This window comes from Vanacampus margaritifer, chromosome 2 (assembly GCF_051991255.1).
Source record: "Vanacampus margaritifer isolate UIUO_Vmar chromosome 2, RoL_Vmar_1.0, whole genome shotgun sequence".
In the NCBI taxonomy this organism is placed as follows: Eukaryota; Metazoa; Chordata; class Actinopteri; order Syngnathiformes; family Syngnathidae; genus Vanacampus; species Vanacampus margaritifer.
This window is the reverse complement of record NC_135433.1, coordinates 49,594,003-49,618,239: the sequence shown is the minus strand read 5'-3', so window position 1 is coordinate 49,618,239 and position 24,237 is coordinate 49,594,003. Positions and strand designations below refer to the sequence as shown.

The 24,237-nt window shown below is 38.4% G+C and overlaps 2 protein-coding genes across 2 annotated transcripts; one reads left to right on the top strand and one right to left on the bottom strand.

Annotated features, from left to right (window-relative positions):
• The first annotated feature begins 108 nt into the window (after window positions 1-108).
• Window positions 109-5,420, top strand: LOC144043559 (uncharacterized). The gene is made up of 3 exons (XM_077557317.1): window positions 109-205; window positions 420-593; window positions 4,418-5,420. Exons 1-3 carry the CDS (start codon window positions 109-111, stop codon window positions 4,735-4,737), a joined length of 591 nt encoding a protein of 196 aa, XP_077413443.1. The 3' UTR covers window positions 4,738-5,420.
• On the bottom strand, window positions 5,410-24,237 carry gucy2ca (guanylate cyclase 2Ca). Its single transcript, XM_077556346.1, has 27 exons — window positions 24,027-24,237; window positions 22,733-22,845; window positions 20,278-20,345; window positions 19,972-20,193; window positions 19,778-19,896; window positions 17,748-17,847; window positions 17,534-17,645; window positions 17,106-17,259; window positions 16,779-16,864; window positions 16,569-16,692; window positions 14,563-14,644; window positions 14,392-14,485; window positions 14,189-14,251; window positions 14,009-14,080; window positions 13,710-13,814; window positions 12,204-12,290; window positions 11,984-12,116; window positions 11,775-11,912; window positions 10,047-10,135; window positions 9,570-9,661; window positions 9,265-9,423; window positions 8,990-9,182; window positions 8,718-8,892; window positions 7,448-7,546; window positions 7,251-7,345; window positions 7,079-7,155; window positions 5,410-5,854 (listed from the first exon to the last, which is right to left on the bottom strand). Exons 1-27 carry the CDS (start codon window positions 24,235-24,237, stop codon window positions 5,653-5,655), a joined length of 3,264 nt encoding a protein of 1,087 aa, XP_077412472.1. The 3' UTR covers window positions 5,410-5,652.

Below are 24,237 nucleotides of genomic sequence, written 5' to 3'. Positions count from 1 at the left end.
GTCAGGCACTGTGTTATTTTCATATCAAAGTGGTTGCCTTCAGCCACCAGATCTCACATTTTTTCTATTCTCATTTGTAAGAGTTTGTTACTCCTGTTGCTTGCAGCTATGGCCAAGAAGAACTGTCCTCCTGGCAGAAAATGGGACAACCTTGTTAACACTTGTGTCCAGAGTGTGGCGGAAACCAGACCAGAACTTCCAACAGGTGACAATCACATGTTATGTGTCTCTTATTTTTATTGGAGACTTGCTATCATATATTGTTGCCATCATATCAATCAACTACAATTCTTCTTTAGAGACATTTTTATATTTGTACTCTAAAACTAAACACTAAAACATTACTGAACTGCAATTTTTATTGATTTATTTTTACACTTGTTGTCATGTTCTTTCATTTTATGATGTATTCCTAATAGAGTTGACTCCAGTTTTCCATCAGAGAAGCACTCCTGCTACCTGGGCAGACCCGGCAGTAGCTGGGAGTCCTGTTCTGTGGACTGTGGTGGTTTTGACCACACTGGGGTCCTTAGCGGCTTTGGCTCTCTGGTTCAACATATACAGACGGCAGAGCAGACTCAGTAGAACCTCAGGTACGTGTGGAATTCGATAGTTTTGATGCAGTGGAACCTCCCATCTCCCAGCCAAAGTTAGCTAGGAAACTAAGAAAGGCACGACGAGGATAATCCATTCTAGTATATAGTGAAGTTAACCAGTGTAATAATATAATGTAGTAATAATAAAAATAATAATACAATTAAATAATTGTTGAATTACATATTTTTAAAGTGTATTGTACAGCTTAAACTAACATCTCTATTATTATTATTATATTGTGCTTGCATTGGAAGTTGCTTGCAGATGATACTGTCAACTATAGTGACATTTTATAGTGTCGGTATTGCTGCAATTAATAAATTGCGTGGCGTATAATACGTGGAGTAATCGTCTTAACTAACTGCCTGGCCAAATGAATATGTGCATGTTATTATATTGAACAGTTGTACTCATATTGGACTGAGCTGCTGCCATTGCAATAAATTCATTTTTTATGATAATCATCATCCTTTACCATCACCACGAAAGCAGAAGTAATGTAATATCAGTTCATAATTTAGCTTTTAATTGCTGGTGCAGTGGATGGAGTGTGTTTAAACGGCAAACGTGGGTTCTGACTCAGGCGTCTCAGGAGTATTTTGGAGGAAGTGGGCTAGCAGGCGCTGAGGTGTGACGCCGATGCTCGATGGGAGAAACTGTGTAGTTTCTCTTCTTCTATCGGGCATCCCATGGGTCGACCCCACTCGCTTGCTTGTGACTCCACTTCTAATCATAGCCGGAGATCAAATGAGGTCTCCGGTGAACGGCACATGAAGTGACAATCGAGGAGACTCAAACAGCAACTGTACAATTGTAGCCTCTCGGTCTTTTTAACACAATCAGAAATGAAAAACTGGAGTTTACCATTGGTTAGATAAGACTGCATGCTGTGTAAAACTGTCATTCGTTGTTTTGTTTTTCTGACTCAAGGAATGTATGAAATTAGATTAGCGATTGTAGGAATTCAGCATCATTTAGTGTCAAATGCTTCATTGTTTCACACACAATGAAAAGAACATGACACTAAGAAAAAGCATAATGCCTTTACTAAACTAGATGCCATAAAAAATATTGACTAATATTTCTACAGCGAATAAACAGAAATGATATCAATGTTTTTTTATTTAGTGAATTGGTATCTTTTAACTGGAAAACACACACAAAAGTGTTGAAAGCTTTGGCATAACTTGTGTTTTGTATTCATAGTTAATATTGTGCTTTCTCAAAATTATCTGGTGAGATGAGGAGTGTGAACATTTTTCAAAATGTCAAAAGGACAATGATGACTATTAATAAAACACTATTGATATTATGAAGGTAACTTCTTGGAAACTTTCCCATTCAACAAATTAAAATTAACTTCAACTCCAAGTTTGGCCATTGTTTCAAATTCAATAGGTCGTTGCTCAATGAGTGTGCATGTGAGTAAATATTGTACATGACATAACATAATTTTGAATTGTGTTATGAAGTACATTTTATGAATTTCGCACTGCTAACAAGGAACATCATACTCATATTAAATACATACACACATATACTGTACACCGACTCGCCTCAACAATAGATTTGCCTGCAAAATGTAATCCTTAACATGACTCAAAATCAGTGCCACTTTACACCACTGTAAACTACAAGTACAGTAATAAACACGTTTTGTGGCCTGTTGTGTCACAAAGTTGTTATTATATAACAGGAGGCAGGTGGACCTACATGCAGGAAAAGCAACCAGAAAACGAAGGCAAAAACATTTATTTCCAATATAACCAAAGAGAAACACTACAGACAACAACAACAAAAAAGACATAATGAGGATCTGACAAAAACTAAATAAATTAAGGAACCAGATAAGATGCTATAAATATTGTACTTTATAGAAACAACAGACACGTGAATGGAGTGTCGGTCAATACGTTACCAACAAGCAGCATTGACAATCCATTCATGTTTTTTTTTCTTTATTATTTCAAACTCCAACATCCACTTCAAACAGCACACAAACCAGAACGATGCTGCCAAACAAGACACAAGAAAAAACAAAAACAAACAAACAAACAAAAAAAAAGGTCTAATCAGACAGGTTTTTTTTTTAAGTTATTAAATACCGACAAGGCTTGCTTCGTCTTCACCCTCCTCAAGGTCCTTTCAAACCCTTCAATTTCCTTCCAATAAATCAAAAGGTCGACATTTAATAAATCTACATCTGTGAATAAACTGTTTTACCATTATTATGAAAGTATTGAGCACCATTTCCCTTTTCCTGTCTTGTAGTACAATTCCAAACTTAATATTCTTGAAGTCCAGTGTCCAGTGTCTACCATTGTCCTCCGAAATCCAGCGCTGAAATGAATCCATTCTTATGTCCGTGCGTGCTGTCGAGTCGCGCCGGGAGTGACGTCATGCAGCCGACAAATTAGCCCTTCGGAGGACCCAGCCTTGTGAATTTGGACACAAGCCTTAAGGCAGTGGTGTCCAAACTCGGTCCTCGAGGGCCGGTAGTCCTGCAGGTTTTTGAGGTTTCCCTGCTCCAACGCACCTGTTCCAATCAACAAGGTCGTTATCATGCTTATGCAGAGCTTGCTGATGAGCTTCAGCTGTGTTGGAGGAGAGAAATATCCAAATCCTGCGGGACTACCGGCCCCCGAGGACCGAGTTTGGACACCACTGCCTTAAGGAGTCACAACTCCTCAGTAATCATCAGCACTGCAGTAATTCACGGTCGAGTCCAGCGTGTCATCTGATTCACAGCTTTCTTCTACCGTGCTAGAAAGGATTTGCTAACAGGGTTGCGTGCATGTTGTGGGACACCTTAAAGTATTATCTTTATTAAAACAAAATGTTCCCACAGCTACAAGAGACAGCAATGAATCAAATAATACGAAAGAAAGAAAGAAAAAATGAAATTCATTTTAACTGTTTTATTTAGGATTCATTATTATTGGTCATTAGGGGGCTGCGACAAGAGAAAAATTACATTTTAGCGAGGACTCTTTAAAACTATTTTCAAGCATTCTTTGCTCTTAGTTTTTTGTTTTTGTTTTTTTAAGATTTGGTCTCAGGACAAGTAAATTTACTCAGAAACTGCATGTTTTAGTATATTGTGTATGTGGATAGTTAAAATTTTTTATGGGATAGACATAAAATATCCTTCAATTGTGAAATGACCCTGCTGTGTGTGTTCCCTTTTGCTTCACTTTGGATATTTCATTGTGTCCTTGTTTTCTGGCAGTTTTTTTAGGTTATATTCCCTGATTTACTTTTTTTCTTAGTCACTCGTCTTGCTACATTTTGTAGTGTTTTATGTTCATTATCATTTGGTACTTTGTGAATTACTATTTGGCCAAGTCATCTGTCTTGATTATTTGTTTAGTTTGATACTTTTCCTTAACAGTTTGGTAGCACCATATTGTGTTGCTCCACTACAGGTCGTGTCCAAATATCCATTGATTAAAGCACTCTTTGTTAATCCAAGCTGGTGTATTGCATTGTTTGTTAGATTTATTCGTAACGGAACTTGTAAGTCAGGTCACTCGTATGTCAAGGCACTTTTGTTTGAACTAATGGAGGTAGCACTTTATGTGCTACAATGTGTATGTGGCTCATGGAGATATCGCCTCCACCATCTCGTCCACAATTACGCTGCTCTATCAAGTATTTGGGCAGATAACAGATTTACTTGGTTGTTGAATTTCACACTTGATGGGTACATAGACCCAGCTATTTGGACATGAGCAATTAAAGGGTACATCATATGTTGCCTTTAAATAAAATTACTATATTCATTCAAGCTTCTTTATTGTTCTCATTTATTTTATTGCAGAAGAAATGGAGTCTGGACCAGAGCCCCTCCAGAAACTAGAGCCGCCCACTGAAGGTCACTTGTTTACTTCCGCTTCATCGGCCCCATCAGCCTGTACCCACCTTTACCACCTGGGACCCTACAACACCTCAAAGTGGGAGGAGGGATTCGCCAATTGCAGGGGCCCCCCAAAATGTCAGAAGGCAACGGGCAGAGGGGAAACAGAGCGCGCTGAGGATGTTGGAGTGCTGCCAGTTTGTAATGCAATGAGAGAGCACAGACTCCCACTTCCTGCCACAGAACTGGGTGGCACTGCCTTGGTTACGACCAAAACGATGTGACTTCTGTTCCAACTTCAGACGTCTTCCTGTGCAGGATTCGGATGCTGCCACGTGAACGGCTACAGTTTGAAGGCATCCGGAAATTGACCACTTCTTGTCTTGACATCCTGTCCAGTTTGCTATTCAAACATTTATGCGCACATGACATTTAGTGGCCATCAAGTCTGCCTAGCAACAAATGATGACACCAATATGTCATGGAAAAAAGAACCCAAGCACACAAAAAAATCATCCACGCTGCTGCACTTGGTAGATTGTTTTATTTGAATTTATGACATTTTATAATGAATCCCGGTGGATTTTTTGTCATTTCTGCAATTTATAACATTGCAAATGGGGCACATCAAATGGTTGGCGCCTAATCAATTTGTGTGATAGAAAAACATCACTGATGAGGCCACCACCACATAATGAAAATGCACTGAATGTGTCTGAAGTTTTATGAAGTTGTTTTTTAGACGATGATGTTTGGACTCTCCTTTTTTCACTTTACTGGTCATTTTTTCTCACCTATACATGTGATATTTGGTGTCTCATTTGGCTGCAAATAGTTAAATAATATACACTTGCATCTCTCAGAAATTGTGTGTGAATGCTGAGGAATGCTCAAGTCAAGCATTTTGGAAGAGTTATTACATTCCTTGACGGCAGATGTAAACAAATATTAGCATATTTTTATATCCCGTCATGCTTTTTTTTTTTTTTTTTTTTTTTTTTCAAAGGTTGCTGCAGGAGGCAGTTGGAAGTCAAGAATGAACATGATGCAAAAAATAACGACTTTGTGCCTGCATCAGCATACGGAAGTTTCCACATGCCCGCGTGAGTCACTTCAGCTCTGTCCAAAGAATTCTAGCAGTGTTCATTCAAACAGGTGCAAATTAGGGTTGACACCGCATGGGCCAGTACGCTTACTTATCACAGATAAGTACTGGGGTTATCAGTGACAGCCAGGTGGAAGTATTCCGGGGGGTTGTCCCCTTGCAGGCTCCTGCTGGTTTCTCGCCGTCTGGCAGACAAAGTTGTCCTCTTTTCGAAGCTCTCTCTGCCTTCGCCGCGCTTTTCCAGACAGGACACGATCATTTCTGCCAGGTCCTGCTGCAGTCGCTGGAAGTTCTCCCTGTGACCAACGACGTCATTAAGGTTATTTCACATTGTTTTCTGGATGTTAAATTATATGTCTGGAACACTGTAGTTTCTTTCCTTGGCACCAAGATTGCGCCAAAGCAATGCTTTTATATTCAACAGGCTTTGGCCTGAGCTCAAGAAGAGCAAATAGGTGAGTTTTGCAGCAACTAACAGGATCAGTAGAAAGAATCGGGAGCATCTGGGGAACATCCTGCCTCTCTTATGTAGTATCCAAATGATTCAAAATGTCCCTCCGTGTGATAAAATCTGAACTTCAATTTCAATAATGGCCAACTAATGACAGACACAGCAGTCAACATTTTGCGATATGATCTCGCATTTCCGTCAATATTATATTAAAAGACACCACTTCCTCCATCCTCCATTGTATCTCATTGGATAATGCAAGTGTACCTTGGTACAGTTAACCGCCTTCCATTCCGTTCGGGGTTCGCAGTCCCACCATTTTGCTGATTTATTTTGTTTGTTTTTTATGTACAGTTCACGACTCAATTTTAAACTGCCTCCTGTTTATTTTGAGTGTAATTCCACTGTTGACCACTAGATGGTGGCAGAAAGGTTCATTTTATAATACAGTTCCCTCGCTATAACGCCGTTCACTTTTCTCGGCCTCGCTGTTTCACAGACTTTGGTTAGTGCAATTTTGCATGCTTTTCTTTTTTTTTACAGTAATATACCTATATTATCAAATTTCTGAAGGTTTGATTATTGAGAATGCTTAAACAAGAGAGAAATGTGAGAAAATGTAAATGCTTCAATGAGAAAAGTGTATAATAGTGTTAATAAATGTCAAACATGAAGCTTACGGATTTCATTTATCGCGGGTATTTTTTGGAACCTAACCTGAAATGATAACAGTTAGTTTGGAAAACACAATATTTGTTTGCTGTAAACACATAGAGGGATCGGTACACTGTCAAGATTTGTCTTATACATTTATCCTGCTCTCTCTTGATATGTGCTGTAATTTGTTCATATTATTTTATACATGAAGATCTTATTTTTTAAAAAGAAAGAGGTGTATTTAATTTTAAATATGAAATTTCTATCTTGCATATTTCACTTGTTGCAGGGATGTTGTGGAACATAACCCCACAATGGATTACTGTTGTGGGTAGATTGTTTTTGTTTTTTTGTTTTTCATTTATTTGAGTAACATCAAGTTAAAAAACAAAACCTTTACTTGTTAACTTACGCTGTTGGTGGTGTAGGTAGATTGTATTTGCCTCCAGTCACTCCAGTTAACCAGTAAGTCATCTCTTTACCTTTGCCCTGTGAGCCGGTAAAGAATTAACCAAAAAGAGTGTGATTGATTTCTCTCTGCAATTGGTGTTCAAGTCAGCAAGGTGAAAGCGCAAGCAGCTCACCTTCAGGTACGTCTCTCCTCTCTGCTCATACTCAAATTGACAATCAGTCCTCTGCAGGATGTTGATGGTGGACTGACTCACGTGGATTCTCAAAGCTGGAACAGGGACACGGGAACGATACGTTAAACCACTTTGCGGCAATTGTGTGTATTCAAATACTGCACTGTAGATGGTGGTGTGTGTGTGTGGTTTCTTACGCAGGCCCGTGGACTCCATTCGGGATGCCGTGTTGACTGTATCACCAAATAGGCAGTAGCGGGGCATTTTGTTCCCCACCACTCCAGCAGCACAGGGCCCTACAAAAATATAGCCATTCTAGTCATTCATTACACCCGAGTTAATGGGTATAAATCTGTTTTCGTCATAGATTGTAATGAATCATGATGCATTTTTTTGAGTTAAACATAATTTGCTTTATCTACAGTACTGTAAGGTAATCAAATTTGGTGTTTTAGCAGCAACCGTTGCAAAAAAAAGAAAAAGAAAATCAAGTGCTCATAATACACTGCACATCAGGAAAACATCGATAGACTTATGGACCTCAGAACCAGTCCCAAGATTGTCCTATCTAGAAAAAAAACCACACGCAAAAGTAAGGCAAAAAACTAAAACTTAGGTAACAACAATTAACAAAATCCCTATGTGACTGAAGTGAAAAATTGTCATTACAATCATGAGGCTGAGGGTGGTGGCTGAAGGACAAAATGTCAGCTAAAAAAAATGAGTGACATCGCACCACGACTACTCACACACGCTTAATTCAAGGTTACAAATTGCTGGAATCGCATCTAATTACTGGAGTCTACTCTTGCTGTGATCATTTCCAAGACCAAAACGGGACAGCAAATGTTTATGTTAGGTTGGAAAAGTCAAAGGAAAATCCAAGTTACTCCTAAAAGTAGAATGTAATTTCTTTAGCATGAGAAAAATGATAGATTTGATATTTAAAAGTCAAAGTAAAACAACAAACCAGACATGAGTGTAATAATAATACAGAGCGTATTTACAGTGCCAATCAGGTACAGAGCTATCAGACGATAACCATCTGATAGCCTTTCCATTAACAACTCATGAATTTACTTGCTTTGCATATAATTTTGCACTTAACAATCACGATTTTGCACTCTGTTAGTCAAACTATTGCACTTCCAAATATTGTACTCGTTCTCTTTCAGTTCTAAAATATTGTACTTCACAACACTGGAACACATTTTTTATAAAATGTTTCAATTTTTTTATTGTAAATTGGTGATGTTGTACTTTTATGTTAATATTCTTTGTGCTGTGACCTTTTAATGTGAGTTGTTTAGACTTCTATTGTTCTAAATATGAACTTGCTTGCTCTTTGCTGAGGGATTAAGGACTACAGATGGAAATTAGCATGCTGCTAAATCTTGTTTTTGTATACAGTAGTTGTTTTTTTAATGTAATATCCATGAGTCAAATCCCTAAAACGATCTGCCTCACCTGAATGCACACCGATGCGTATCCACAGAGGAATGCCAGGCAAGTGCTGCAGCTCAAACGTCCCAACAAATGACAAGATGTCCAGCGCCATTTGCGCAATGTCCACTGCATGCCTGTCGCCGTTGCGTTTAGGCAGACCCGACGCCACCATGTAAGCATCGCCGATTGTCTCAACCTTTAAAACAAGCATGTGATCGTCAGTGTCCTGGTTCGAAATGAAATGAAGAGCAAAAAAGTACGTCTCGAAGACTCAAGATAGGAAAGATGGACACCTTGTAGACATCATGGCCGTCGAGGATGCTGTCAAAGTTCTTGTAGATCTCATTGAGCATGTCCACCACCTCCATGGGAGTGCTGTGGTGGCAAAGTGTGGTGAATCCAACAATGTCGCTGAAATACACCGTCACCTCTTCATAGAGCTCTGGCTCCACTTTGCCCGTCTCCTTCAGCGACCGTACCACTGGGCTGAAGAAAGAAGTATGGCGGCTCACAATTTTTTTTTTTCCTTCCGTCCCACATTTCAGGTGTGAAATACAAATCAACCCACCCAGGAAGCAGCATGAAGTTAAGGCGGTCTGCTCTGTCCCTCTCAGCCTTGTACAAAGACGTCCTCTCCTCCACCAGATTCTCCAAAGTCTTGGAGTACATCTGGAGCCGACGGATCAGGTTGTCCATGTATGTCTCGGTGGCTTGGTTGTGCAGGTTGCTGACACCCCCAAAAATGTGTTTACAGTACAGTAGAAGGATAGCAAAAGATTGTCATAGGCAAAAAAGTTAGGGGTTTCCAGGTGCCAACTTTTGCGAGTTGTGGAGGTGGAGATGATTGACATAGACATGCGAACGGTGACATACCTGAAAATCTTACCCAGAGTTAACTCGATTTTCTTAAAATCGGGCCTCCGTTCTGGATCTTCATCCCAGCAGTTCTTTATCAGCATGTGCAACTGGCGTAACACACACAGGTTTGTTTTACTATCTTTGTGGGGCCATCTCATTGACATAATGCATTCCCTAACCCCAACCATCAAAAATGATTGCCTATCCCTATTCCTTACCCTAACCTCAACCATAACCCAATTCAAACCTAAACTCTAAAACCAAGTCTTGACCCTCAAAAAGAAGTCTAAACTTGTGAGGCCCAGCAAAATGGCCCCACAAGGACGGGTGGGCCCCACAACTCTGTGAAATCCCGATATATTGGCCCCAATATGTAACAAAAACAAGACCACACACACACACCCGTAGACAGTTATAAGGAACTCATTTCTGTACTTGATTTTAGATCTTATCAGCACTCTCCTCATTCTTGCACCAGTTTAATTCTCTCACCTCAATATCTTTCTCTGACACGCCATCAAAGTTGAGTTCTGGCCTAAAGACAGCCGACCCACTGGGAAACTGCACCCTGAATATCTTCTCTGATAAATGAGATAACATTGATGTCAACATGCTAATCTGGATCACATCAGCAGTTACACATAAAAGAAGGGAAAATAGAAGATGACTGTCTTGGATCATTTCTATTGCATATTTGTTTGTCTGTCAGTTTAATCAGAAGAACATTTCAAAGGTCAGAGATCAGTGATGTTATAGTTCAGGGTGTCCAAACACATGCAAGGGCCATATTGACATTTTTGGACTTTTTTCAAGAACACCAAAATCTTTTAATCAAGCAATTGTCTATAGTTTATATATATATATATATATATATATATATATATAATTTTTTATTTTTTATTTTTTTTGTTTTTGTTTCAAAAACTGCTACCCGAACAGCTCTATAAAAGGCACATAGTTTAGGGTTTGGCAAGATTTCGGCAGGCTGTAAACCCTCTAGTAAATCTAATCCCATCTCTACATTCAGAATCAAAAGAGCAGCGATCTGTTGTAAACAGTCATTTGTGCATCATTCATATGATACCATTTTTGCTTTATTAAGGGTGTCAAAATTAGTGAATTAATTTTCAGGTAGCCCCTTCAGAACCGTATTTTTACTGCTGGGCAATTTTATTTTTTATTTTTTTCGTATTTTGACTCTTGGATTTTTTTTTGGTGTCTCATGTTTTTAGTTGTTATACTGTAGTGGACGCCAGGATAATATGGCTGTAACGTGTTGTAAACTTTCCAAGCTTATATGCAACATTTTTAACAAAAACATCCTGCAAATCAACTTGCGATTGTGATTGGTTAGTTACTAGTTAAGATCCAATCATGAACCAGAAGTGTTGACATCATCCAAATTATGCGTTTTATTGGTTTGGACACGCAAATATGTCATGTCCACTGGGACCATCTATGGGTGTGAAGGGGTTAATTTTAAGTTCCTTTAACACCAAAATTTTTTTAAACGTGCGATAAATGATCATGTTTTTTTTTACAGTATAGTACATCTTTTTAATTTTAACAAAATGTTAAGAATTATTATGAAATGACTGTATCAATGACAAAAAGATGCGGCCATATTTGAATTAATTTATTAATATTATGATTATTATTATTATGATTATTATTATTATCATTATTAAAACAAGGTACATTACATACACATTTTGTCCATTTTTTTCAATTTAATTCAAAAATGTATATCAGTCTTTAAAATAAAATAAATGAAAGGGGTTTTCTATTAGTTAAAATTTGTTTCCCACTTTTATGTTAACAAGAGTATGAAACTTACAAAATAATTATTTTATTGTACATTTAGAACAGATAAAAATTTGCAATGAATCAGGAATTAACTATTGAAGTCATGGCCCTGACACTCCTAATATAAATATTTCTATCTTTATTCACCACAGTGTTATGTTGTTACTTGTTTAATTGTAAAAGTTCATTAGCATATTTAGGAACACTGCAGTATATAAAATGAATTTATAAATAGCAAGTGTCATTTTTAACATGTGCCATGGGCCGCTTCAAAATGGATGGTGGGCCACAAATGGCCCCCGGGCTGTCGATTGGACACCATTGTTATAGTTCATCCCAAAGGTGTTTTCCTTTTCAGCATTGAATTGTCCAAAAGGCCGGAGTTATACAATAGATTGATGAACTAATCAATACCTTCAGGACTAAAGCAGCACTGCGTATAGAATGCCGCCTGCCTCAGAATGATCTCATGTGCGATGATGCCATAGCTGTAGACGTCCCCTTTTTGAGATACCCCTTTTCCACGGAGGTGCTCCGGGGCTGTCCATACATCTGAGGGTACAAGAGAGGAGCTCTGAATACAGTACATGATTACGAGGAATAATCAGATATTGATGCCTCACTTCTGCCAGGGCTGAGGATGGTGTGGCAGCCGAAGTCGGTGATCTTGACCACCATGCGGTTGTCGACCACGCAGTTGGTGGACTTGAGGCGCCCGTGGACTTGGATGTTACTGGAGTGGAGATATGACATGCCCTGGCGAAAGTCGGGAAGAGCTCCACTTAACGTTTGCTGTCTAAATTCGTCAATGAGGCTCAAACATGAATCATTATACTGCCATACCTTTGCTATGTCATACATGACTGATATTTTAAACTCCATGTCCATGAAGGTTTCATCTGGGTAGGAGATTCTGTCATTCAGAATGTACTGGAAGAATAAACAGGTGAACACTTTCAAGAAAGACAAAACAATCAGCCACGCGGTTATCATAGACCGATGATTCAAGATAAGCCTTGTGGGAATGACTGTAATCGTAGTCAATATCCAAAAAGTCCCCAAACAGCATTCAGGCAGGCAATCGCACTTATTGCTTAAGCCTTGTAATGTTCTTCAAAGGGTGTCAGCCATAACAAATCAACAATGAAAAGATTGTGCGAAATGGAAAAAGGAGGTCATCAAGTGTCATAAACAATGTAATCGCGCAATCAGTCACATCTGCATTGCACTTGTCGGCCATGCCTTGTTTTGTTCCCACACGCCAGGCCATTACGTTCAAACGCGTCTTACTCAAATTTGATTCGATCAGTCAATGCTGCTGTGAATTCTGTGATGATTCTTGTATGAGAAATTTTGATGTTAACACGTACAGTATTCTGACACATTAGTATTGCGTAGCTTTATTAACCCATTCACTGCCATAAGTTAATTTGAAAATTAGGGGCAGGAGGCGATAACATTTTTTTAAATTCTAATTAATCGCATGTCTTCACTAGTTAACTCAAGATTAATCAAAAATTTGATATCTGTTCTAAATGTACAATAACAAAATTCTAGGTTTTCATACTCTTGTTAACAAAAGTGCAAAAAAAAAAGTTAAACTAATAGAAATTGTTCAAATGAATTTTTGACGTTTATAGCCGTCAACGGCAGTGAATGAATTTAAAAAATAAAATATTATTACAAATTCGGGGTATCAGGCGATTAAAGTTTTTTATTGTAATTAATCACATGACTTCACTAGTTAACTCGCGATTGATCACAAATTTCCTATCTGTTCTAAATGTTCAATAAAAAAAAATCTAGGTTTTCATACTCTTGTTAACAAAAGTGGGAAAAAATGTTAAACTAATAGAAATAGTTCAAATGAATTTTTGACATTTATAGCCGTCAACGGCAGTGAATGAATTTTTTTTTAAAAGAAAGAAAATATTGTAAAAAATTCGGGGCGTCGGGCGATTAAAGTTTTTTATTGTTATTAATCGCATGACTTCACTAATTAACTCGCGATTGATCACAAATTTCCTATCTGTTCTAAATGTTCAATAAAAAAAAATCTAGGTTTTCATACTCTTGTTAACAAAAGTGGGGGAAACATTTTTAAACTAATAATTAACTAATAGTTCAAATGAATTTTTGACGTTTATAACTAAATAAGAACAGCTCTCAATGTGATTCTCCAAGTTTTTCTTGAAGTTACAGCCAAACACGATTCTTTATTGCCCATTTAGACACGTCTGCACATTTGGGTAGAAGGATAATGGGCTCCAGAATCCCCCAACACCACCACCAAAAGGATCAAGTGTGTGTGTGTGTGTGTTTTTTTTTTATTGGTAATGATGTCCTCACCCTGAGAGAGCCCCTCTGGCACAGCTCAAACACTCCAAACACGCCATACTCAAACTTCACTGTGCCATAGAACTTTGTCAAGTTGTAGTAATCGATACGCAGCAGCTTGAAATGAACACACAAAGACAAGTTGAAACCTCACAGCAACATTTTGCCTCCAAATGTGCAAAAATTCAAATATCTAATACAAAGCACTGCATCAAAAATGTTCTCCATGTACTTTATATATTCGTGCACAATAGATACTGATAATAATAATAATATTATAACGTGTGGGGGAATAAAAAAAAAAGTCTTACAGTGTTAAGTTCAATCTTCTGTTCCTCTGTGAAGTCTCTGTCAGTTTGTCTCAGTTCTTTCAAGATAACCGGCTAAAAAAACACACACACACACACAAGCGTCGAAGAGTGTTAACATTTTGTACCTTTTTACTTTGCATTCTTTATGGATGTCAAGTTTGTTTTTTTGTTTTCTTTAACCTTTTTGTCATAGCGGCCTCGATGTGAGTAGAACGTGCTATCCTTCCTCTTGTCTTCATCAATCTGTTCCATGCACACAAACATGTATAAATAATGACAGTAACATGGCTTGGTGCCACGAAAGTAATAAATAGCAACAAATGACTGCCACAGCCACAGCCACAGCCACACCCATCTAATCTCAAATCATAAGGGACTTTTACCTTGAGGGAGACCTCCTTCTCATCCAGCGGACCAATCAGGTGAGGGTTGATGTGAGACCACTTTTTCTGCATTTGACGCTCTTTTCGGTTCTGCCTGGCGTGAATTGCATTTGCAAATGAATTTTGATCATACGCGTCTGCGCACACACGCAAACACACACTGCTTCCTACTTGTAGAAGATGAGCGCGATGGCGGTCACCACGACAACACTGAGACTCAGAACGATCACAATCACATCCTGCATGTCCAAGCCTGCAAGCACACACGCACAAAATGCGTAATCACATATATTGGAGTGTGAAAAGAGGTGAATTCAATTAAAATACCATTTGACATTTTTGATCAGGATCTTCTCTTAGAAAATTTATACTGACTCATTATTTTTCAACTCTTTTCTTCATCAGAGAAGTCGATGCCAGGAAGACTTTAAGATTATTAACAAAGTGTACCGCAAGGTTCATCTTTAGATCCTCTTTTATTCTTTACCTTCGTCAAATACCTCCCACACGTTTGTTTTGACTGTCCATTTTATTTAAACAGTATACTGACTAGGAATGTGAATTGCCTAGTACCTTGTGATTCAATCTGTATTACGATTCATAGGTTGCGATTTGATGTCAATTAATCCCAATACGAATCTATAAATGTTGCGATTTTTTTTTAACTCAAATTTAGAAAATACTCATCAGTAAACTTGTACATGTACACTGTAAGATTTGTATGAATATGTACTTTAAGGCTTATAACTGATGCGCGTTTTCCTTTTTTCGCTTCAAAAACCACCCCCTCCAAGCGTAAAAACTTTTTTGCAAAGTTTGGGCCTTTTTTCAAATTTCTGGCGTTTTCATTCAGTTTCTTTTTCGCAATTCTTAAAAATTCGATTAAAAATAGGTGGATGGCAACCCACCCTATGTGTATTTAGTTCCCTGGTTTATTTCAGTCCTTGTCGAGTCAATAGGTGGGTTTTCATCCACCTATTTTTAATTGAATTTTCAAGAATTGCGAAAAGAAACTGAATGAAAACGGTAGAAATTTGAAAAAAGGCCCAAAAGGTGGAGATGAAGAAACACAATTCTTTTTGTAATCAATTAAAGGAAAAAAACATTAATGCAATTTTAGATGGCTTTGTTTACATTAGCTCTCAACGTAACGACACAATTCACTTGCATGCGGGAGGTGTTGACGTTTAACATTTTCAATTTATATTTTTACTGTTTTTGAATTTACTTGTAGGTATATAGATGCCATATAACTATGTGTAGTTAAATGAATAACACTGTGATAATGATTTTGTGAAATATATTTGAACCTTTCACTCCCTGCCAGCTCTTGAAATAAGAATGTGTATGTTTTAAAAGTTGTCAAGTTCTCATGTCACTAGTCATTTGGTCGTAAAAACTGAAGGTCCAAGGTCAAAGCCTGTCTACATCATTTCTCCGAGGCTGGTGGGGAGCTGAGATAATCGTATCAGTATCATCATTTCTGCTTATTAAGAACACTAATTCTTTGTCAAGTCTGAGAGGCGGAGAAAAACTTTTCTACTAGTATAAAGCGACTTGGTGTTTCCATATTCTACACACTGGGAGCTTAACATCACTTTTCGAATGTAAGCTTTTTTCCTGTGTCTTAAGAGCTCTTAATAAAATCCTTGCAAGGGAAACTTTTTCATGAGATCTCAATTCTGATTTATTTGAACACGCAAAAGATTACACTTAATAAAGTAATCAAATAATGCCTTCAGAGGGAAGATAACAAGACAAACTACTTCCGTTCAATCCGTCAAACCAACATTCCCACCTGGAACTCCCCATTAACCCAAAGTTCCGTCATCTCGCGGCGCATATTCCCAAAAGAAGAGCGGATGGAAAATAGCATAAGTCGCATGTCCGTTTTGCACATTTCCACAAAATTCGCATAAAAATTTCGAAACATTTGGATGGAAACCTGACTAATATGTCGTTGTCACACCCTTGCCATGTCCTGTCCATGTTCTTCCCTCATCGTGTTGCTGTTTTAGTTGTTGCTTTGATTTCCTTTTTTGGACATCGTTGATTTTGTTTTTGGAGTAGTAATTTGTTTGCCCTTTGCTTAATTAAATCCTTTTTTTTTTTTTTTACTGCATCCCTGCCTCGCTTCTTTTTTGCTTCCTGCACTTGGGTCCACTACCACGCCATACCTGATTTATCCAATTTTTCTGGTACATCTTGGGGCAGTTTACTTCCTTTCCAAGGTAGAGCAGGATATTTGGCCACGTCTCTAGTTTCATTCCTCGATGTGTCAAATACTAAAAGAGTCTCATACTAAGGGAGAAATAACAAAATAACAACTCTTCTTCATATTCATGTTGTGATTCTCATGATTAAAGATTGTGTGTGAGTCATCTCACCTTGTCGGTAACAGTCGATGTGTAAATCATGGAAAAGTTAACGTCTCTGTCACCATACTCGTCCAGTACATAGTGGCCTCCCATACCTTTATGCAGCAAACACAAAGCACACAATTTGAACATTTAATTCAGCGATCCTTTTGCCTACCACTAGAGGGAGCCTGTGTAGCACTATTAGTGACAATGTACGGTCCTGGATCAAATTTTGGGCAGTTATTTTGTGTAAAACTAATCTCATATTTTTCAGTTTCTCTGTTTGATGTTTCTGCAACAATCTAAAAGCTGTTGAGCAAAAGCGTCTCGTTCCCTGCCAAAATCAAGACGTACCGTAGAAGGAGGCATTCCCAAATGGGTTGTCACTGAGTGGGACGTCATGAGCTCCTCGGTTACTATGGTTACTCAGCTTACTGAGCATCCTCTCCCTGAGCACTTTTCCAAACAGTAGCGCACCGTCATGATAGCCAGCAACATAGTCATTGATCTGTCATTGACAGACAGAACGTTAACTACTGCAGGTTGCCTACATTCATTGATTACGAGAAGAGGTGGCAAATCCGGGTCCAGTAAGTTAAAACCCTGCCACAGTTTGGCTTTAGCCCCGGGTGCTAGCTAGCTACCTCCCATGGTGCTTGTTTACCTTTTAGGGAGCTAGCTAGCTAGCATCAGGGGCTAAAGCCAAACTGTGGCAGGGTATTATACTTCCTGGACCTGGATTTGCCGCCTCTGATTACGATGGTGTTTAAAATGCAGCTCACTGTGTCATTATAGGGCAAATTTGATCCGTAGTCGTAGTTTCTCTGTGGGAGAGTGATGACCAGCACGTCACGCATGACCGGGTTGGATGTCGTGTTGACATAATACTCAGGGCTGGAAGAGAGAAAAAGGCTTTTTCAAAATCATCAAGATACTAAAGTTGTGTTGAGAAGTTTTGTGGGAGGAAAAATGGAATCTGAATCATTTAGTGCTTACTTATAAATGTCCACGAGAATGAACATGATATCGGGGTGGATTCGGCCCACTTTGGACTTGATTGAAGCAACATCATCAAGACGGCCACAAACAATGAAAACTGAAATGAATAGATCAGTTGCATCACTATTATTCTTTTTTTTTATTATGTTTTTTTAAATTTAAATTTACATTTTTTCTCCAAAGGTTTGGCACTTTTCTTAAAACTGAGATGACATTTTCAAAACTGCAAGCTCATTTGGCCAAACAGACTTAAATTTGTGCACAAACTATCAGTTCATTAGCAAAAGCACATATCTATCCCAAAACTGCTCACACATGCTTCACTCAAAGTTCCTTTCCCAAACAAAGAGTCGGTACTGTCACAACTGCAAAAATCCTTCTCACTTGCTTTGGCTCATCTGCATTCACTTAGTGCTTCTTAACTTGGATGATTTTGCACAACTCTTTGAATCATCTGCAAAAGCTCATATCTCTCCCAAAACAGCTCACCTATGTGTCCAAATCAAATTTTTATGTCATACACGTAGTCAGTGCCCCCAAAATGCATCGTCCCTTTGGCATTCTGTGAGCACTGCAAGTCAAAATCATTAGATGTTTTCTCACAACATCTAACAAAATACAATTATATATAAAACTGAGGGGAAAAAGGATTTTACAAGAGCGGTATTCAAAGTTTGAGGTTTGACATACTCCACTCACAGTCAAGGAAATTGCAACACTTTTTATTCACACAAAGTTACTTACACATTAGAGTGCAACAAAAGAAAGTGTAGGCCAAATTCTGTATATTTATGAAAAACTAAAATGATATCTAGCACACAGCGTAAATGAAGAACCAACTATTGTAACGCTTTCACTACACAGCAAATTTGACTCTATTTTGAGTGGGGCCAAATACACTCAGTTTTAGGGTAGTATTTACACTTGAAAGAGAGTAAAATAAATAAGTGAAAATAAAGTCAGTCATGGGTTGAGGAACGAACTCACGACCTTCAGCTTGGGAGACAGCCGACATCCTGAACCACAGAGCTCCTGCTGTGTTAGTTACTGTAGTATATTGCTCGTGTCAGCTTGATCTTCATAACTGAGACCAAAAACATCTTGGAAATAAGCAAACAGTAGAAGTGGCATAGCTCAGGTGGTATTGCGGCCGTCTCCCAACTGGAAGGTTCCTCAACCCTTGAGTGACTTTTTTTCCCCTAATTCTTTATTTTACTCTCTTCCAAGTGTAAATATTACTCTAAAACGGAGTCTATTTGGTTCCACTCAAAATAGAGTCAAATTTACTCTACAGAATTTACTGTGCAGTCACTATCGTCACCTTCCCCCTCTTGGCCAACCATACGCTTCTCTCTGTTTGGCCAAAGGTTTTCATTCACGTCGCAGCCGATATTTTCTCTTGCAATGCTGCGAGGAAAAAAACGGCGTGTCTCAACCATCCTCTACACTGATCCTCTGTGATATGCTAGACCAATTTTGACAATTTAACAGATGATTTTGCATATTATGACTTACACACTGAAATCCTGCTGACATGTTTTGGAGAGGACAGCCATTAGACTGAAAAACAACTAATCCAGTTCGATCAGCAAGATCAATTCATTTGGAAAATGTGCTAAATGTGGGCACATTGTGCTAACGGTAGGCTAAATGTACACAACCATTTGCACAGATCCACTGAGGCAATTGAGACATGTTCTAAGACATTGGCAATTTGATGAAAGCAATGAGAAATGCCATTCAGTTAGCACCAATTGTTAGTTTTTTGGGGGGATTTGTCCATGGTATTTTGAAAATGTCATCTCAGTTTCAAGAACTGTGCCAAACCTATGGAGAAAAACTGTCATCTCAAACCACACAACATATAAGCATGAATCATCGTGCTGCCACGGCATGTGTATAATTTACATCACAAAGTAAGGGCAAAGTGTGTGATTGGATCGTGCTTGCGATTCTGTCATCAATGATCAACACGTAACTCTGCAACCATGGACAGCGCTGCTGTGAAATTTGTAAAGGCTACTCACTGTTACTGTGTCTTTTCTCAGACGTGAGCGCTTTCTTTAGCTCTTCCTCAGAACGTAGCATCTCTCTCTTTACCCTTGTAGCAAAGTTGGCAGAAGGTGCTTCCAGGGCATTGGTGTACCTGTGACCAAAGCAAGAGGATGAGAAAACACTAAATCATAGCAAAGAGTTGAGCAAATATGTCCTGGTCGCTCACCAGAAGCAATCCTCGGTGGCGTTTAAGATGGACTTCTTGTACACGTAAACATGCTCCCACTTTTCCTTGAATAACAACTCCGTCACCATAAAGTGGGAGAACATGTCTGAGATCTTGCGTGCCGGCGGCAAGATCCGAGTCAGTTTGGGCTTGTAGTCGCAAGAGAGGCCAAAGCTCCCGGCGGAAATGATGGGCATACTCAGGGTCAGACCGATTTCATCACTGAAGAAGCAGGGATGGGAAATCATATCAGTCGGTTGTCACGTCACGTGAAGCACAATAACAGAGGAGAAGCGTCATACTCACTCCACTAACTGGAAGGTGGCGTACGTGCACGAAGGGCCCAGCATGACACATCCAGCTTCACCTTTATGCTGTAGAAGGTTCAAAAGTGGTCAGAGACATTTAAGCCAGTGGGTCACAACCTTTACTGAGCCAGTGCTCACATTTTACATAAAAAAACAAGCAAAGATCATGGCACGTCACCGCATAAATGAAATCCACAATATAAAACTACCCTTGCACCCTAGACATTAGGGCTGGATATTGATTCTAATTTCCTCAATCGATTCGATTTTGAGTTCAGTTCAATTAGATTCACTTCAATTCAACCCTATATCGCTTAATTATGGAACATAAATTCTTCTTAAATATCAAGGACATGATAAAAACGGCATAAACATAAAATTCCCAAAATAGTGGGAGCAGTAACTGGTTAAATTATTTAGTTTATTAATGAAAATAACATGTGTTATAATCACTTAACTGTTGCACAAACATTGACATGCTCAAAGATGGGATGAAAATATGTTCATAATTCTAATTCACTAATAGTAAATATAAATTTAAAAGATTCAGAATTGTCTGAAAGTGCAATAAGTCAGGTCTTTCATAAATGTAAGAAAATACTTTTAAATTCATATGAACAATAAAATTCAAGAAAACAGTAAGATGCACACAAAAATTTGCTCAAAAAGGAAAATCGATTTGTTATCGATTATTCGATGTTAGAAAACCCAGCCATACTATTTTTTTTATAGTATTTAAAAAAAATTACAAACACATTTAAACACAAGAGCTTTTCATTTCACAATATCTATAATCCTATCCAAAGATGTATATTTAAAAAAATCAACCTACAGCCGTCGCTTTCTGTCAGTGTAAAAAGCAGGATTGAAGGGTACTGACATTCAAGAATGTTCAGCAAAAACGAAGGTGAAAAATTCTCACTGATCTGTATATAATACCGCAGAGCCGTATATAGCGAGAGTTTGGCCAACGAGTTTCAGCACTGTAACATGGTGTCCATATGTCATGTGACCAGCAGTTGCCCAATCACAGCGTAGTACTCTATGGCTCAGTATTACTGGATAGCGAATACACGCCAGTGTAAGGCGTTGAAGCCACAGGGCGGCCATCTTACTCCTCCCATCTTGCGAACAGACTCTAACATGTATGTATCGTATACGTACCGATTAGACATACAGCTCATAGGCTCTTACCCTGCCTTTACGTGCAATGGAAAGATGAACCTTTCCACTCGGAAACTCCAAATTTTGACCGAGTTCTGTTCATGGGATTTTGTTGTTATAGCAAAATTGGATGCTACGTAATTGTGTACATTCTAAGACAACCTGCTAGCGGACATTAACGCCCATTTTAAGTGTTAATATTTCTTGCCATTCACAAATCCTTTGGCGCTGTCCGCCATGTTACAACTTGAATAGTTCTCTCAACTCGGGAACTTGGGTATCAAAATTAATTCCCAGTTGTCCAGCAGAAAATACGACATGAGGGCGCGTTCACGTGCAATTTTCTTCTCGACATGTGGTATTTACCATCATTTCTATATCACATGAAGGCAGTGTTAGTATAGGGGCAACAAGTGGACGTTATGTTCTGCTTTGAAGACCCCCTTTTTCTTTTATCGCTCAGTTCCTTAGACCCCAATATTATATTTGGCAGAGGCATATTTTGTTGAATTACAGATATAATTCTTTAATTTAAAAAAAAACGTACAAGTTTCCTCCTGTAAACATAATTAAGAATACAATTTATACATGTATTTAAGGCAAGTTGTAAAATGACTGAAGTCCTCTTGTTTATGTTTAAAAATTTTAAAACATCATACATCATGCTGTTTCTACTAAGTACTGTCTCAAATGTTCTCCAAATTCGATACTGTAAATGTATAGGATCGTATGCAGAGAAACATTTCTTGGGAGTAGTGAGTGATATGGTGGCCTCGCGGCTTCAAAAGTCTTGGCCTATCGGCTATCCAGTCATATATACAGATCAGTGGGGGAAAAAAACTAACTGAAATACTGCACTTCCTGTTTTCACTCTTGTTCTTTGGTCAAATGTTCACAGTGTAAAACTAAATTGTGTCCTGCCATGTAGTGGTCAAGAATTGAATTACACCCTAAATATACAGGCGGCAGAACAAAATAGATCGGAAACTGTGCAACAAAAATCTGTGAAAGCACGGGATCGTGAACCCGGAACTAGTAGATTGCTGACCTCTAGTGTTACAAAAAGCATCATTTGTTCAAGAAGAAATCAACACCTGTTAATGACTTCAGTTTACTTAATACACGTGTCAAAAGACTTTTATATTAATTCTGGTGCGTTACATTTTTCTCAAAATTCTCATCAAAAGTAGCGGATGAGAAGCTAGTTTCTTTCTGCCAAATGAGCAACTGACCCTGTGTGCCGTGTACACCTTTTTTGTCTTTTTTTAAGTGTGTTGATGCACACTCACGTGCAGCATCTTGAGTATGGCCACGCCCTCACAGGTGCTGCTGCCACAGCCCTGACGGTTGTACAGAGTGGTGTTGAAGCCATAGAAGTTGGCGGTCAGGGTGAAGCTTAAATCTGGAGCCATGGAAGATAAGACTTATCGGTATGTGAAGGTAGAAAAATCAAAATCAATAAATAAAGATAAATCCATTTTTGCCTTTGATCTGCCTTGTGAATCATTTTAAAGCATACATGCAGCAATAAATAAGCGATGACAGACAATCATGCTTTCACATGTGAGGAAATATTTCTTTTTTTCAGCAACTTCAGGTCCAAAAGTGGATCAAAACATCATACCTTCCTTTCTTAGATATCGTTTGCATGTATTGCCCCGTAATTTGGACATCTATTATAATTTCCACAACCACAAATCTTATCATCTAAACAGAAATATGCTTGCTTGTTTTCTTGCCAGAAAATAAAAATCACTTCATACCATACCATTTCTAACTAAGCAAGAATACATTGATAATATTTTAAGCTCAAACACTGACAGCCTCCAACTAAACTGCTGCATTCTTTATTTCAAATGCTCGTCCAGGCCTTTACTGCAGCCTCTTTCATTTCTTCTCTGTTTCTGGCCCTTCAGTCTCCTCTTCAGGAGGTAAAATGCATTCTCTATTGGGTTAAGGTTCTGTGATTGACTTGGCAGTGCTTTTTGTGTCATTCTTTTGTTGCATGATGATGGTGAAACCCAAATGTCTTCATGCAGTATACAACAAAAACAAAATAATTCACCTTGCCGTTTTAATACTGTTGGAGGAGACTGTACCTAAATAAACACATACATTCAAACTTAAAGGGATGCTTGACTCATTGAGCCATTTTCAGCAGTAAAAAGTTAATATTTTGTCCAGAATTAATTTGCTAACGTTATTACTTTTCATGTACAATTAATACCTTTAATAACACATTTTTCCACTTGCTGTCCACTGAAGATGACATCACTTCGACAGTTAGTGAACTGTTCACACGTATTATTTTCTATTTTAATAAAAATAGACAAAAAAAAACACTTGGCCAGATCACCCTTAAAAAAGACACATTATTTTTTTATTTTCTGGTTAAATAAACATTTTTGATTGATTGATTGATTATAAAATAACTGAATCCATAATAACATTTTACAGACAGTTTCCTTGCTGTCCCATGAAAAATGTTTTTAAACACCAACATTTATACAAATGTTGGTGGTTTGTGCTTTTCATCGTACAGCAACAACGTAAGCAAAACGAATATCAATATTCATTCCTTACTATTTTTAATGTTCTCCTTGGTGTCCTCTTCAATGGCTCGCTCCACGGCAGCCTGCACGAAGGGCCGGCTCCACTCGTACGTGTTGTCTTCCAGCAGCACAACGTTCATGGTGAATGGACGTTTGGAGGACAGGCAGTCATCCAGCATCTTGTTGCCAATCACTGCCATGACCAATATTCCCAGATAGGGCAAACTGTTCAAGCCACTCAT